This window comes from Urocampus carinirostris, chromosome 10 (genome assembly GCF_059441175.1).
Source record: "Urocampus carinirostris isolate Australia breed hairy pipefish chromosome 10, RoL_Ucar_1.0, whole genome shotgun sequence".
Lineage (NCBI taxonomy): Eukaryota > Metazoa > Chordata > Actinopteri > Syngnathiformes > Syngnathidae > Urocampus > Urocampus carinirostris.
Genome location: NC_142358.1, coordinates 8,885,189 through 8,901,325, shown reverse-complemented (window position 1 = coordinate 8,901,325; position 16,137 = coordinate 8,885,189). Strand labels below are relative to the sequence as shown.

The window sequence follows — 16,137 nt, the reverse complement described above, 5'->3', positions numbered from 1 at the left end:
TCTATCTCTCTCTCTCTCTATTTCTAGCTCCCTCTCTCCCTCCCTCTTTCTCTTTCTCTCTTTCTCTCTCTTACTCTTATAGGCTGCGAAATTGCTGAATCCATTTACACAGTTGTATTTTAGGGCTCCGAGAGTGTTCTTAACTAGATTTCGTGGGACCTCCAATAAATACCAACAAAATTGATAACGGTGGTCTTATGCCACGTCCCCACTAAGACAGGGGTCTCTGTTCCTCCTCTTCACTGCTGGACCAGCCTTCCACCTCAGCCAGCACAGGTCGAGAGTATCACAATAAACACAGCTGTAGCCGCCGCCTATCAAGACTGCAGCCATCAAAAGCTACAGGCGACTGGTGCTTGGACATTGCTAATTTATAGTAAGTCAAAGCTGACCATGTTTGACCTATGGAATTTGTATTCATGAGTTCATCTCCGGGTAGCACAGTGGTTACAGTGTGTGCGGCACAGTTCTGAGGTCATGAGATCGAACTTCCTGTGTGGAGTTTGCATGTTCTCCCTGTTCTTGTGTGGGTTTCCTCTGGGCACTCCGGTTTCTTCCCACATTACCAAAAACATGCATGTAAGGTTAATTGGCCGGAGTTGTCTGTCCCTGTGTGCTCTGCAACCAGTTAAGGGTGTCCCCTGCTCACTGCTCTAAGATAGCTAGGATGGGCTCCAGCACCCCCGTGACCCTACTGAGGATAAGCGGTGCAGATAACGGAATGGAGTTCATCTCCTAATTTTGCCTTCTAACCTCTTGCCTCTCCTCTTGTTCCCAGACTCCCTCCCTGCCGAAGAACTGTACCTCCAGCTTCACACTCACGTTCACCACCCCCTTCATCAGATCCCAGATGACTTCCTTTGGACTTTGGTTTCCCCATTCACACTTACACTTGGAATCATTATTTTAATAAATCCGGTCCGGTGATGCCCTAGTCTGAGTCTGTTACTTGGAGGCCTGGCACATATGGCTATTCCTACCATTTGATTCTTAATACGTCTTCCATTGGGGCCCCGGTTTGTTGAAACGTGCGCTTTAGTTTGCCATTGGACCAAGCCGGTACACATGGATGGTAGGAGTTGATGAGGTGGAGTGCTGCATGGCCACTATTGGTGTGTGTGAATGGGTAAGTGTGAAGCACATTGTAAAGCTCTTTGAGAGGTCTTCATTGACTTGAAAAGTGCTATATAAATGCAGACCATTTAACATTTACCATTATTATTTTTTTCTAGCCTTTCGCTTTGGGTGGCGCTTCTTTCATAGCGGAGTAACAAACTATTACCGAGCCATGGCGTGTTGATCAGCTCCCCAGTTAGTTACGCCGGGTCCTTTTTCGGACGAGCAATTATTGATGGGAATCCCGGCTCTTGTTCAGGAAGTGACAGATATGGCTCGGTTCACTATCAACTCCAACAATCTCGTCCAAGGAGAATGCCAGACAACGCGAGACCGTTCTGCTTGTATAAAACCATTTCAAAGCATTTACTCTAACTTCAAAGGCACTTGTTTGTCATTCTTGTATTTCACAATTATTTCTGTCTTCAACTTGATAATTATTCTTACTGTTTTCAGTTTTTTTTTTTATGAGAAAAAAGGGTGTGTCCTTCTGTTCTATTTTCATCTCCAAAATGGGATGAATACCGTATTTCCAAACATTTAAAACACTGCTGGTTCTAAAGATTGCAAATGTTGTTGGCAGCACGGCGGCACAGTGGTTAGCGCGTGTGCGGCACAGTTCTAAGGTCTTGGGAACCTCCTGTGTGGGTTCAAATCCTGTACGGAGTTTGTATGTTCTCCCCGTGCTTCCGTGGGTTTCCTCTGGGCACTCCGGTTTCCTCCCACATTCCAAAGACATGCATTTCAGGTGGATTGGCCGGTCCAAATCGCCCTAGGTGTGAAGGTTTATCTTTCCCAGTTCTACAATTTTTAGTTTATTTTAAAGAATATTTGTTTATACAATCTCTAACTCTTCAAATGTCATGTTCATGATTCACAGACAGAAATATGTACCAGGGTAATGTATGATTGCTAGCTGTGTGATATTATGACACAATTTCGGGTAATTATTGTTGGGTAGGGCAGCACGGCATCGCACTGGTTAGCGCGTGTGCAGCACAATTCTGAGGATCAAACCTTCCTGTGTGGAGTTTGCATGTTCTCCCCATGCTTGCGGGGTTTTCCTCTGGGCACCCTGCTTTCCTCCCACGTTCCAAAAACATGCATGTAAGCTTTATTGGCAGGTCCAAATTGTCTCTAGGTGTGAATGAGCGAGTGAGTTGTCTGTCTCTGTGCCCTGTGACTGGCTGGCAACCAGTTCAGCGTGTCCCCTGCCCACTGGCCAAAGATAGCTGGGATGGGCTCCAGCACCCCCGCGACCCTAGTGAGGATAAGCGGTGCAAATAATAGATGGATGGATATTGTTAGCTATCTGTGTTTCTGTTTTTTGATAATTATACAATACTGTGTTTTTTTTTTGTTTTTTAAATAAATCTGGTGTTTGGTTACTTATTGCAAGTCTAATACCTTTCATCATTGTTCATAAACGTTGCCCTAAAAGAGTAAAGTTCATCTGGATAGCAAAGGATGTTCACACAATGTTAAGCTTATAAGAAAAATTGTAACCAGAGGACATCTGTTCACAATTCTCAAAGATTGACGAAATTGTCATAGATTATAAACGTGTGTTAAGGATCATTAAAATGCTTAGTGCAACTGTACGAGGCAAAGATGAGTGATTCGTGCGGATAATACGTTGATGAAACAATATCTGTAAAGCTCAGGTAATCCAGCATTAAGATGAAATTGCTGATTACACAGAATGAGGCCATCATCAAGTAGCCTGCGGTTATTCCAATGTTCGCCCTTTATACTCCGAGACATGACAACTGATATCCCTTACTTCACATCTCTTCTTTTTTTTAAACATTTGGTTAGCAAAGCACAATGGTAACAAAACACTGGGCTCGTCCGGGATTTGAACCCGGGACCTCTCGCACCCTAAGCGAGAATCATACCCCTAGACCAACGAGCCATACCAGTCATGGGCAGTCCATTATAGTAAAAACAGAGAAATTCCCACGACGGGTCAATTCTTGTACTCAGTGTGTCAATGTTGTTCACTGTTCAGAACTTTCTTGAAACGGATAACATGTATCTACAAAGAAGAGGGGGGTTTTTAAGGGTTATTGATCTATCTTCGTTATTCATTATCCATTATCCGTTATCGGTCAGTTCATTATATGCTACAAAGCCTAGGAGCCGGGACACTTACTCTCAGCCAAAAGGCTAAGCTAAGGTCCTAGCCCTAAAGCCTTGTATGCGTGGAGTGGACAGAGCAAGAAGAACTGTCATGATCTACGTTACAGCATCTAATAGCACTTGTTTCCTTTTCCGTTCGGCAGCAGCACTGAGAAAGCACATCTACGTCATATGACGTACAAACACAAAACCATTCATGATTGGTCACTATACAATAAAATCAACCAATTACCACCGCTCATAGTACGTCTCCGTCCAATCAACAGCCGCCATTGGAAATTCGTCTAGCGAAAGGATTTGGTTACAGTCCGGCCGGCGCCCCGTGAAATTCAACAATCATTAAATGGCTCTTTTTAAACATTTAAGTCGCTAATAAACAGTATCCCCCTCACAAAGAGTTTCCAGGTTACATATTTTTAGAGTTGGTGAGGTAAACAGAAGTGGTAGTTTGTAGTAGCTAAGCTAGCTAACGAGTTAGCTTGAAACATGCCGAATTTTTGCGCGGCCCCGAACTGTACGCGTAAAAGTACGCAGTCGGACTTGGCTTTTTTTCGCTTTCCGAGAGACCCGGAGAGGTAAGATATTTAAATTGTGTACATTTACTTCCTTTCATATCAGTAAGTAGGCGCATGATTCGAAATGAACACTTAGGAGGCGTGTAAACACTGCGCACGCTCCAAGCGTTTCAATGTTGACATTTTTTTAACAAAGTCTAGTCACGTTTATTTGTATCGTACTTTATCACAAAATGTCCCAAACGACTACACAGGCCACATTACCAAAACTTTTGATCTGAAACGTTAATAAGTCATGTGTATAGCCTTTCATCACAAACATTCTCAAAGGGCTTTGTAGTTTAGCTTTACACAATCTAAACACTGGGTAATCCCTTTACAACTGATAAGCACGTTTCCCGGTGACAATTGATTACCACAATTTGAATTTGAAACAATATCAAAAGTAAGTAACTAAACTAGTATTGCAGTTACAAATAAGTCAAACAAACTCGCCATCGGGTTATTATCGGTGAATCTCGCGGCACTTTTAAAAGTAAAGTCACGTTTTTTAAACCATTCAGTTGAATTTCTGTGTCTGAAAAGTGTGGTACAAACAAATGATTAAACTGTTGAGATGGCGTAAGTTTCCCAGATATGAAACATTGAGTTGGATCGGTCTTTTGTTGATGCATATTATACATTAAAGAAATGAAACATTGAGTTGGATCGGTCTTTTGTTGATGCATATTCTACATTAAAGAAATGGCAGCCTTCTTTGTAAAGCCCTCGTAACAAAGATACTCAAAGCAATGCACACAATTGTGGTAGTTATACCGTGACCTCAAACCTACGTTGAGGAGAGGAAAAACTATATAAAACAGCAGGAGAAAAAAAAACCTTGGTAAGGGATCAACTATGAAGTAAACCCCCTTTAGCACCAATAAACAAAACATATAATGAATAACGAAGATAGAACAATAACCCTTAAAAATCCCTCTCATCCCAATAAACAAAACATAGTTACCATGTCAAGTAATGTTTAATTAGCAACAACAAACACAAGCAGTAGCTGAAATGCTGAAGTCTATCCAACATAGCAACTTGACCTTGGAGCAGAACCCCCTAAACGCGACTCTGAGCTCATTTGCCATTTTTATCAGCCGTCGCATAGAAGTCCTTGTCAACACGTGACATGCATTACTCCAATTAGCATGACAATCATTAGAAAAACATCTTCAATGTCCAGGGGTGTCCGATACAAACCACAACAGGAATGCCGTCTACAAAGTGTGTTTTTTGCAGATGTCGTATCTGGGTCGAAAATTGCCGTAGAGCTGACCTGGAGGCCAAAACTGCCGACCAGCTGAACAAGCACTACAGATTGTGCGCCAACCATTTTGACCCCGAGCTGGTATACAAAACTGTGAGTGCTCGGCGATTACACACACCCACGTATTCATTGTCCAAACAGACAACTTGCACTTTGCGATGACATTTTGTCACACTAACAAATATTAGTGAAAAAGTCTCCAAGTTGTTTGTGTTTTCAGAGCCCCTACAGGACTGTGCTGAAGGATACGGCCATTCCCACCATCTTCGATCTGACCAGCCACTTGACCAATCCTCACGTCAAACACCGCAAGCAGATCAAAGAACTTGTAAGGCGGAAGGTGTTTTTCAGTTGAATTTTTGAAAATTTTTATTATCTATTTATGTGATGTTGCTTTTTGTTTCAGACGGAGGAGGATTTGCAAAGGATCAGGGAAAGGAGATGTAAGTAATTTAGTTATTAACTGATCATTTATGTTTTCCTTCTTAATATTGCGTTTTTTTGGCTGGTGCAATTTATAATCTGGAGCGAGCGATGGTCTGACCAATACAGTATATTGTGTGGATCGGAGTTAATACCAATCCAGTGGGCTAGATCAGTCCATCATGAATATTACGGTGAATAACTCCTTTGTAATTTTGTTCGACCCTTTAGTGGCGGCCTCGGCTGAGAAATCAAAAACAGACGGAGATCCAATCCCAGAGGAACCGCAGATTTCGGCCGAAGAGAAGCAGATTCGTGATTACCTGCGCTGCCTGTTCGAGGTGCTCCTGATGCTAGCCAAGCAGCGCATCCCCCTGGAGACCTTCAAAGGCCTGAACGGCGACATGTCCAACAACTTCCAGGCGCTGCTAGAGTATCGCATGAACGCTGGCGACCAAGCCCTGAGAAAACCTTTCGAATTTGTGCCGGTCAACGGTGAGTTCCTCTCCTCGGCGCAGCTCAATCAGCTCCTGGATGTTTGTGAGAACACGGTGAGGGAGGAAGTGCTGATGGAGGCCCGGGAGGGTCGATTCTTCTCGCTGGTTACCGACGACCTGGTGGACTTCGGAGGCGAGAAGCACCTGCCGCTTTTCCTGCGTTTTGTAAACCAGAACAATGTCCTGCGTGAGGAGTTTCTGGATTTTGTGCCATTTGATGGCGACGAATTAGCACTGGTGGAGCGCTTAGAAGCGCAACTGACGGAGCGCTGGGGGCTGGTCATGGAGGATTGCCGCGGGCAAGCGCACAAGGTGACCGGGGCGTCGGCCACCAAGATGAAGGCAGTTGCTGTGCTTTTGATGGAGAAGTACCCGCTGGCCCTCTACATGCCTTGCTCGCGCATGGCGCTCAACATCCACCTGGCCAACAGCCTGCCCTTCCCCAATGTGCAGGTCAGTCATTCAATAACGATTCAATAAAGACATTAATTCACGCATATCATTTCACAAACCACTTTTACTTAGTTTTGTTTTAGAAAACAGCAATGCAATGGGACTTAATTATTTTCTCTTTAGCAATATTTCTCCAGCCTTTAAACACTCTTACATAGAACTGAGGATGTAAGGGAACAAAGAACATTTTTTGTAAGTCATTAGATAAAGGAATATTAAGCTTCACTATGGCTCCAGTAAATCAGGTGATCTTGCTGCCTTTTAATATTAATTCAGCCATGTACCAGTCTACTTCCACACAATAAACATAAAACAACATTTAATAAGTATCACGCGGTTGTAGTATTAGAAGTAATATATGTATTTATACATATATATATATATATATATATATATATATATATATATATATATATATATATTTTTTTTTTTTCTCTATGGTGAATTAATAACAAAAAATTGTGACATTCAAAATGTTTCTGACACTTCACCTGTGATACAACAACAAAACCTTATTCTTTTTAACATGTACTGTATATCCAAACATTGATTATCCATGGATGTTTTTGATGCTACACTAATATCTACTCTGTCCTCACACAAAACTAGCATCTAACCTGACAAATAAATGAACTAGTTGCTGACTGAGACTTCAATATGTCTGACTATAAATAGATGAACTGTCTCTGACTGACAAACTAACTGACTTAAATCTAACTAAATCGCAAAACAATACTTTTCACGATCTCTCTGAAAAATTCAGTATTTCTGTCAACCTTTCTCACTCGCTCTCTTTTACTCTCCGTTTCTGTCGGCCTCAACTCGCCACACGATCGCATCAGATTCAGCCCGTTATGTACCTTTTTGACACGCCAACAAATGCAAGTCATGGAACGAGGCTGGTCATGTGACCGTTTCCCCTCGACGAGCCTGGCACAAAAATGAGGCTTCATTTTCAACATCCACCTTTACTTGACCCAAGCTTTGAAACTGCCCATCACTAGTAATAATTCCTAGTCTTGGTTTTTTTGGAATACTGTCCCCACAAAAGGGGTATGCGGTGCCTCCTGCAGATTACTTGAACAGTGTAGGTCGACAGACCTCAATATTTTGATGGCTTTTGCAGTGTACCGGAAAATATTTCCTCCACACTTTTCTCAACTTTTTAACCCCTGAAACGTTTTCATGCCTGGCAGGTGCTCATGGAGACTCTGCGCCGGTTGGCCGTTTTCTTCAGAAAGACGCCGGCGCGAGCTCTGCTGGACCAATGCGTCTTGGCCCACTACCAAAAGAATGAGGAGAAAGCGTCAGCGCTCCACCTGGCCCTTGCCGATGGCTGGACTGAACGCCACAACGTTTTCGATGTGCTTGTAGATGCACTACCGGTGTTGATAGCCTGCTTGGACGCCATTCACCAAAATGGGGACGCCATTTTCGACTCCACAGCAGTCTCCGATGCCTACTCCCTGGCGGAGACGCTAGCTGACTTTGAGATGGTGATGACCGCCGTGGTCATGAAGAGTGTTCTTACCTTTACACGAGCATTCGGACGGAACCTTCAAGGCGAGACGCCGGACGCTTTCGGTGCCGCCAACAGTCTTACTGCTGTAGTGCACTCACTGGTAGAGGTGAACGACAACATTGACGTGTACCACGAGTTCTGGTTCGAAGAAGCTACCAACATGGCAGCCACCATGGAGATCCCTGTCCGCGTGCCCCGGCTTTTCATTCAAAGACAGCGTGCCGCCGACATGGGCGAGGTGCACCCGGAGGCTTACTACCGCGAATACGTCACACTGCCTGTCATCCACAGGTAAGATCTTAAGCCTGAGCCCAACCTTAATTTAGGCCCGAGTCGGGCATAAAATATCAATCACTATTTTCAGGTGAGGCCAGGCTTTTCACTCTTGCTGCCTTTATTTTTTTTTTAATGATTATCCACAAGTCATTGTTCTTCTTTCTTTCTCTGTCTCTCTCGCTCTGAATGTGTCTCACTGGATTTTAAAGGAAGTACTGCTGCTGTGGGATATGGCTCAATTTTCGACCCTTCAAAATGACAGGCGGCCTTAAAATTATTTTGCAAATCTTTTAAAAAAAAAAAATCCGTCAACGGTGGAGGATTGTTGGTAATTGTAACCCAGGGGTCAACAAACTAAGTTGCGGGTTGCATTTGTTTGAAAACATTTGCACAGGGTCGGAGAAAAAAAATAGGTGATTGATGTGTTTAACTTTTATTTTATTTTAGTCTTATATCCAACACTTTGGGTTTACATGAGGAAAATGGATAACCGGCCAAATCATGTTTTCTTATTTGTATTTACCTGCCGAGTTGTACACGTCTATTCTATTTATCTAAGGGACACTTTTGTACATTTGGTTTTGAAACACAAAATATTCAAAATATATATATATACTAATTTGCAAATAAAAACTTTAATATCTATCTGTTTCCCTTTTTTAATCACTAAATCGAGGAAAAAATGCAGTCATTTAAATGTTGGCCATAGGCACAATAAAAAAAATATAGATTTTATAGAGGTACACAAATGCAAACAGGCTAAAAAAATCCAAGTGAGAGCAATTGTCTGTCCTTCAACAAAGTCTTCTATTTTGAATAAATTAACGTTGGGATGTGTGTTTCCCCAAATGTTCTCTGTTAGCTAAATGGTAGTCAGCCTATACTGCTACAGTTAGGAGGCTTCGAGTTGGAGGTGCCTTTTGTGACATCCACTGGACATATTTTTAACTTCAGGTCATTGTTTGATAAGAAGCATCCCTTTTTTTTCATGCTTTTTTAGTGTTGTCTTGCGACCTGTTACAGCATGCAGGCCGTAGTTTGTTGACCCCTTAGGTAACCTCTGCAGACACATAAATATAAATGATGTATATGTTCATACAGTCTTCTTTAGCTCATATTACGTGACAAAAGACAGGCTTTAATTTGTTATCATAAATCCCATCTTTTCCTTCCTCACAAATTGGACATAAAAGTTCAGCTTAGGTTCGTGCTCGGTCCTGCAAATCAAGTTAATTGGTCGGGCCAAGGCTGGGTCGGGCTTTAATTCCCGTGTGCCTGAGTTGGGTTGGAGTTTTTTATTATTTGCTGTCATTCACAGTGTAATGCAGGAGGTGGAGGAGATGTTTTCCGAAGTTAACCTCAAAGTGCTCAAGTGCCTTTCTCTGGTGCCCGCGATTATGGGCCAGATGAAGTTCAACACCAGCGAGGAAAGCTCAGCCGACGTGTACAGTGCCGACCTCCCCAGCCCTGACACTCTTGCTGCCGAGCTCCATTGCTGGCGGATCAAGTGGAAGCACCGCGGAAAGGAGGTCCGCCTGCCCACTACCATTCATGAGACTCTGCAGCTGCCGGACATCAAGTTCTTCCCCAACGTCAACTCTTTCCTCAAGGTAATGATGATAATAATATCACTGTATTTTCCGAATTACAAGGCGACTCTAAAACACCAAATTGACCAGAAATTTGAACGTGCGACTGAAAATCCTATGTGACAGACCGGTAGGGATAAGGAAGGTTGCTCACAATTGCACAGCATTGTTTGAATAAGTGATTCCTTATGTTTATGTATTTCAGACCAACTAGTGCCTTTCCTTTCAGTTCAGAATGACCCAATTTCTTCCCACAATGTTTTTCTGTTCATTCAGTTCAGAATCTTGTGTGCTCCGTAAAGACTTTGCAATCGGCGATACAATACCATATTGTTGATTTAATGACACTGATACATTTCAGACTAAACTGGAACTGGGGCTTTGAGGTAGTACATTTATATAAAAAACGGTGTTGTTGGCACAGCTAGACGCAGTTGCCTGTTGGGGGGACCAGCTGTCACGTTGGAAACAAGGTTTTCCGTTTGCCGAAGATACAGTGAAGAATGTATCCTTCTAAACTATTGCGCTTATAGCCAATCAGCGTGGAGAGTGGTCAACTATGTCATGCAATAATGATGGCAAACAAAATGATGCCATTAAAAACGTTTGGAACCTTAAGTCAAGAACATGACACAGACCACATAATAACAGCAATCTTTTTGTGGGGTCAGTTCGTTTGGTGAGTTTGTATTTTTGATGACTTGGCACGCTGATCGACGTGACTTTGCGTGTTAACGTTAAGATAGCAACCAAAGAGTGTTGCTATTCGCAGGTTCACCTCACACCTCAGAGGGTCCAGGTTCAATTTGTGCTACCGGTCTCCTTGTTAAGCGTTTGCATGCTCTCCCTGTATTAGTAATATTTTTCACGTGTAACTGAAACGACAGATTAGGATCAAATATAACACCTGGATTTTTGACCGAGTCACTATAGGTGATATTACCTTTGTCTAGGTTCAGTGCATTGAGAACAAATCACGACAATGAGCTGGACTAACAATCAACATTTCAGTTTTTTTCTGGGTTAAGGCACAAAAAATTAAGTGACATCCATCTTTGAATCTTTGTAAGGCAGGCCTCCAGATTTTTTCAACTTGACTGACCAGTTGTCTCCAGTGGCAGATATAGTTGAGTGACATCTGGATGACAATGGAAACTAATATCATACTTGCGGATAATATCACCGAGCGGAAGCATATACATACTAAAGAGGAGGACTAGAACAAAGCCCTGTGGAACGCAACAGGGGACTTTAGAATGTTTAGAGGTCAGATTTCCATAGTTAACACATTGCGTCCTGTCCTGTAGGACCTAAACCACATGAGTACGGTTCCTAAAATACTGATGCATTTTTTCAAACGAACAAGTAATATGTTGTGGTCCACAGTATCAAAGGCAGCACTGAGATCCAGCAGCAGTAACATTGACGAGGCATTTCATTGACTCTTATCATCTTTTCGCTTTTGATCATTTTTTAATTTTATATTTTATTCATACGAGAAGAGACAAAAATCAATCTTGATCCGATGAAATGGTCATGCGACTAAATATTGCCAAGTCCTACCCTTTTTTTAAAATACAAAATTGTTTTGAGTTTGTACAGTCAACAGCAGACACTGCTATTTTTTGAAACACCCCTTTGAACTATTTGCCAATTGCACAACTTCATAGCGTGCCTATTATGAATCCTGGGTCTTGTTTGTTTTCTGAGAATCTACTGCACCTACTGGTTACTTGTTTGGCATGTAACAATAAAAATATACTAACATCTAAGATATTCTGGCTAGTCACATTGCACTGCTATTATTTTAAACAGCACTGTACAAGTTGTTATTATAACCCTCAATATCATTTTAGAAAAAGTAAACACCTGTTTGATGCTGCTCTAGGCCCAGCCCGTGAAAATATTGTCAGACAATGAACCTGTCTGTAGTACAGAAAAGATTGGGGACCACTGATATATCTTTCTAGGTGCTCTCCACGTTGCCCGTGCTCCGGATTCAGGAACGACAAGGCGCAGCCGACGAGAGGCTGCGGGCCTACCTGGACGCCGTCCCCACCAAACTGTGGAACCGCAGCCTGGCCGTCCTCAGCGTCAACGCTCACGTTACACCGGATCTGGATGTCATGGTGGACAAGTACTGCAGACTTTACCCTGATGAGGAGACTGAGATGGAGGTTGAAGCTGACGAAGAGGCCGACTCCAAGTGAACTACGTTCTTCGTCTTGGTTCTGGACTTTTATCTGACGTGTTTAATGCAGACGCAGGCAACCACGTCCTCAAGAGCCATATGTCTTTTATGTTTTGGGAGGTTTCTCACGTGATAGAAATTATCAGCTTGTTATCAAGTTAGCAGGAGCAGTTTAACCATCCATCCTGGTGATTGGAATCTCCCGATTTGAAGAAGAGAAATCTCCAAAAACATGCAGGACGTGCAACCCCTAAGGACAGTCTTGCCCACCTCTGGTTTAGTGTGTTGGAAATGGCTGTATTATGAATTCCATTAACAGAGGAGATTTTACAAATTGGTTCTGATATGTTTTTTTGTTTCCGGAATCTTTATTGACCCAAAGCACATTTAACGTAAAAATCGGACAAAAATTTACTTCCGGTACCTGGACTTCATATTACAGGGAGTGCAGAATTATTAGGCAAATGAGTATTTTGACCACATCATCCTCTTTATGCATGTTGTCTTACTCCAAGCTGTATAGGCTCGAAAGCCTACTACCAATTAAGCATATCAGGTGATGTGCATCTCTGTAATGAGAAGGGGTGTGGTCTAATGACATCAACACCCTATATCAGGTGTGCATAATTATTAGGCAAATTCCTTTCCTTTGGCAAAATGGGTCAGAAGAGGGACTTGACAGGCTCTGAAAAGTCAAAAATAGTGAGATATCTTGCAGAGGGATGCAGCACTCTTAAAATTGCCAAGCTTCTGAAGCGTGATCATCGAACAATCAAACGTTACATTCAAAATAGTCAACAGAATCGCAAGAAGCGTGTAGAAAAACCAAGGCGCAAAATAACTGCCCGTGAACTGAGAAAAGTCAAGCGCACAGCTGCCAAGTTGCCACTTGCCACCAGTTTTGCCATATTTCAGAGCTGCAACATCACTGGAGTGCCCAAAAGCACAAGGTGTGCAATACTCAGAGACATGGCCAAGGTAAGAAAGGCTGAAAAACGACCACCACTGAACAAGACACACAAGCTGAAACGTCAAGACTGGGCCAAGAAAAATCTCAAGACGGATTTTTCTAAGGTTTTATGGACTGATGAAATGAGAGTGAGTCTTGATGGGCCAGATGGATGGGCCCGTGGCTGGAACGGTAAAGGGCAGAGAGCTCCAGTCCGCCTCAGACGCCAGCAAGGTGGAGGTGGGGTACTGGTATGGGCTGGTATCATCAAAGATGAGCTTGTGGGGCCTTTTCGGGTTGAGGATGGACTCAAGCTCAACTCCCAGTCCTACTGCCAGTTTCTGGAAGACACCTTCTTCAAGCAGTGGTACAGGAAGAAGTCTGCATCCTTCAAGAAAAACATGATTTTCATGCAGGACAACGCTCCATCACACGCATCCAAGTACTCCACAGCGTGGCTGGCAAGAAAGGGTCTAAAAGAAGAAAAACTAATGACATTGCCTCCTTGTTCACCTGATCTGAACCCCATAGAGAACCTGTGGTCCCTCATCAAATGTGAGATTTACAAGGAGGGAAAACAGTACACCTCTCTGAACAGTGTCTGGGAAGCTGTGGTTGCTGCTGCATGCAATGTTGATCGTGAACAGATCAAAGCACTGACAGAATCCATGGATGGCAGGCTTTTGAGTGTCCTTGCAAAGAAAGGTGGCTATATTGGTCACTGATTTGTTTTTGTTTTGTTTTTGAATGTCAGAAATGTATATTTGTGAATGTTGAGCTGTTATATTGGTTTCCCTGATGAAAATAAATAATTGAAATGGGTATACATTTGTTTTTTGTTAAGTTGCCTAATAATTATGCACAGTAATAGTCACCTGCACACACAGATATCCTCCTAAAATAGCTAAAACTAAAAAAGCCCCACTCCAACTTCCAAAATATTCAGCTTTGATATTAATGAGACTTTTGGGTTCATTAAGAACATGGTTGTTGTTCAATAATAAAATTAATCCTCAAAAATACAACTTGCCTAATAATTCTGCACTCCCTGTATAGTCAGACACCCTGTTATTAAATGCTCCCAGCAAAGATGCAAGCAGATAAATTGTTGTCATAAATTCTGTAAATATCTTTGTGCAAACGAAATTGATCATATTCAAACAGATTTTTTTCATCTGTGTTTATTATGTTTACACACATCTATTGCGAAATTGACATCAATAAATGCAGAAAGCTTATATGTGACTTGGATAGCCCCCTTGCATGGGATCCAATGTCTTTATCATTGTTCATGAACAACTAGACCACAAGACGGCGCTGCTGGACCAATTAGACACTGAGCTTTCGTGTCTAGAGTACACAAAACAAACCTGGACTGAGTAACTATTACTGGCGCATTTTTATTTTAATATATGATTATGGTAATCATATTCTTAATGGTTCAACTTTTTATTAATAAATCTCATTTGGTCGATGTCAATTCGTACTCTTATATTAAAATACTGTTCTTAAACTCCTGTCTTTGAGATTTTTAGTTTGAAGATTTTGATATGTGGCACAAAAAAGTGTGCTTTTACATATAACTTGGTTGGTTGTAGACCGTTTACAAGTGAAGAAAATTGTGATTAAAAAAAAAAGTTCTATGTAAATGCATAGTATACTCAAATGGAAGTTGTGTTTTTAACATTGTTAAAAACAACCTGAGAGTAAAACTCGAGCTGATCGAGACATTTTTGGTTTTTTTTCGATATTGAAAATTATACAGTGGAACCTCGGTTCTCGACCATAATCTGTTTCAGAACCCTGTTCGAAAACTGATTTGTTCAATCACCGAAATTGTTTTCCCCATTAAAAGTAATGTAAAATTGTTTTAATCCGTTCCAACACCCTGAATGTTTACCACGAACGTAAACATGAAGCTAACCCAGCTAATCGTGCGTTAGCGTTATCATAATCTTACGTATGTAAGATTACGCTAACATGAACGTGTAAAAATACAAAGATTTTGAATAGGATTTCTTACCTTTGTGGTGGACGGTGCGGAGAGAAAAATCAAAAGTTTTTCAACCTCTTCCAAAACTTGCGGCAGTTGCTTGCTTATTCTAACTCCCTAAGCCGCATCACTCGATTTCACAGCCTCCTTATTCTTTACTATCGTACTAATAGTAGATTTAGCCATGCTGTATTCACATAAGCAAGATCTGAAATTCGTACACCTCTTTCATATTTAGCTATTATGTCTTTCTGAAAGGCAATAGTTGGACGAACAACTTGTCTTTTTTAACCTGTCCTGCTTGCACCGACCTTCTTCGGAGGCATAATTAGGGGCTGCAACACCCGTACGCCGCTCAGCATCGCACCCTAGCGTACCGGAGTTCGAACTTCGATTTTTTGACCGAACACCGAAGCAAGAATTTCTCTAATTTTTTGGTCGAACACTGATTTGTCCGAACTGAGAGGCGTTTGAAAACCGAGGTTCCACTGTACTTTTATAATATTGACAATATTGTACAGCCCTGCACCATTTCTAAATATTAGTATTACTAATTTTTCACCTGATTTATAATAATAATAATAATTTCCTTGTATTGTCATTCTGTGTAACAATGTACACAGAACGAAATGTCGATTGCACCTGACCCGTTGTAGCGAGCCGATGCAGCCGCAGCCAACAGAGGGCGCCGCCGACCACTTTTTAAGTCTTAGGAGTGACTCGGCCGGGGCGCGAACCACCGACCTCCCAGTCTCAAAGCGGGCGCCTTACCATCTAGGCTATGTGAGCTTATGTTAAACAGCAAAAAAAAACTTAGCATTTTACTTGTTTTTAATGCCTGAAAGCAAAATACAGGTTATCCTCGCTATAACGCGATTCACTTCACTGTCTCCGTACTTCAAGGATTTTTAGTAAGCATTCTTTTATGCTTTCTGATTGGCTAGACATTGTCCACCTATTTCTTGACAGCAACGTAATTTAAACAAAAGTTCATATGGTTCATAGATTTAAAATATATTATTTAGACTATTAAAAAAGTTCGTTTTTATGTATAATTGAGTATAGTATTTAATTGTATACCATTGTAAAAGTAAATGTTTCTGCTTCAGGGATTTTGCCTGTCACGGGTTCTTTTTGAGCTGCACTGCAGCACAGCGGT

The 16,137-nt window shown here is 41.8% G+C and overlaps 1 protein-coding gene and 1 non-coding gene across 2 annotated transcripts; one reads left to right on the top strand and one right to left on the bottom strand.

Annotated features, from left to right (window-relative positions):
- Positions 1 to 2,959: 2,959 nt before the first annotated feature.
- On the bottom strand, positions 2,960 to 3,031 carry trnap-agg (transfer RNA proline (anticodon AGG)). Its single transcript has one exon. It is a non-coding gene; the product is annotated as a tRNA-Pro (tRNA).
- A 492-nt stretch (positions 3,032 to 3,523) lies between these two features.
- Positions 3,524 to 14,502, top strand: thap12b (THAP domain containing 12b). The gene is made up of 8 exons (XM_088345816.1): positions 3,524 to 3,833; positions 5,058 to 5,178; positions 5,306 to 5,413; positions 5,492 to 5,528; positions 5,740 to 6,458; positions 7,655 to 8,271; positions 9,575 to 9,866; positions 11,816 to 14,502. Exons 1-8 carry the CDS (start codon positions 3,745 to 3,747, stop codon positions 12,053 to 12,055), a joined length of 2,223 nt encoding a protein of 740 aa, XP_088201942.1. The 5' UTR covers positions 3,524 to 3,744; the 3' UTR covers positions 12,056 to 14,502.
- Positions 14,503 to 16,137: the final 1,635 nt, after the last annotated feature.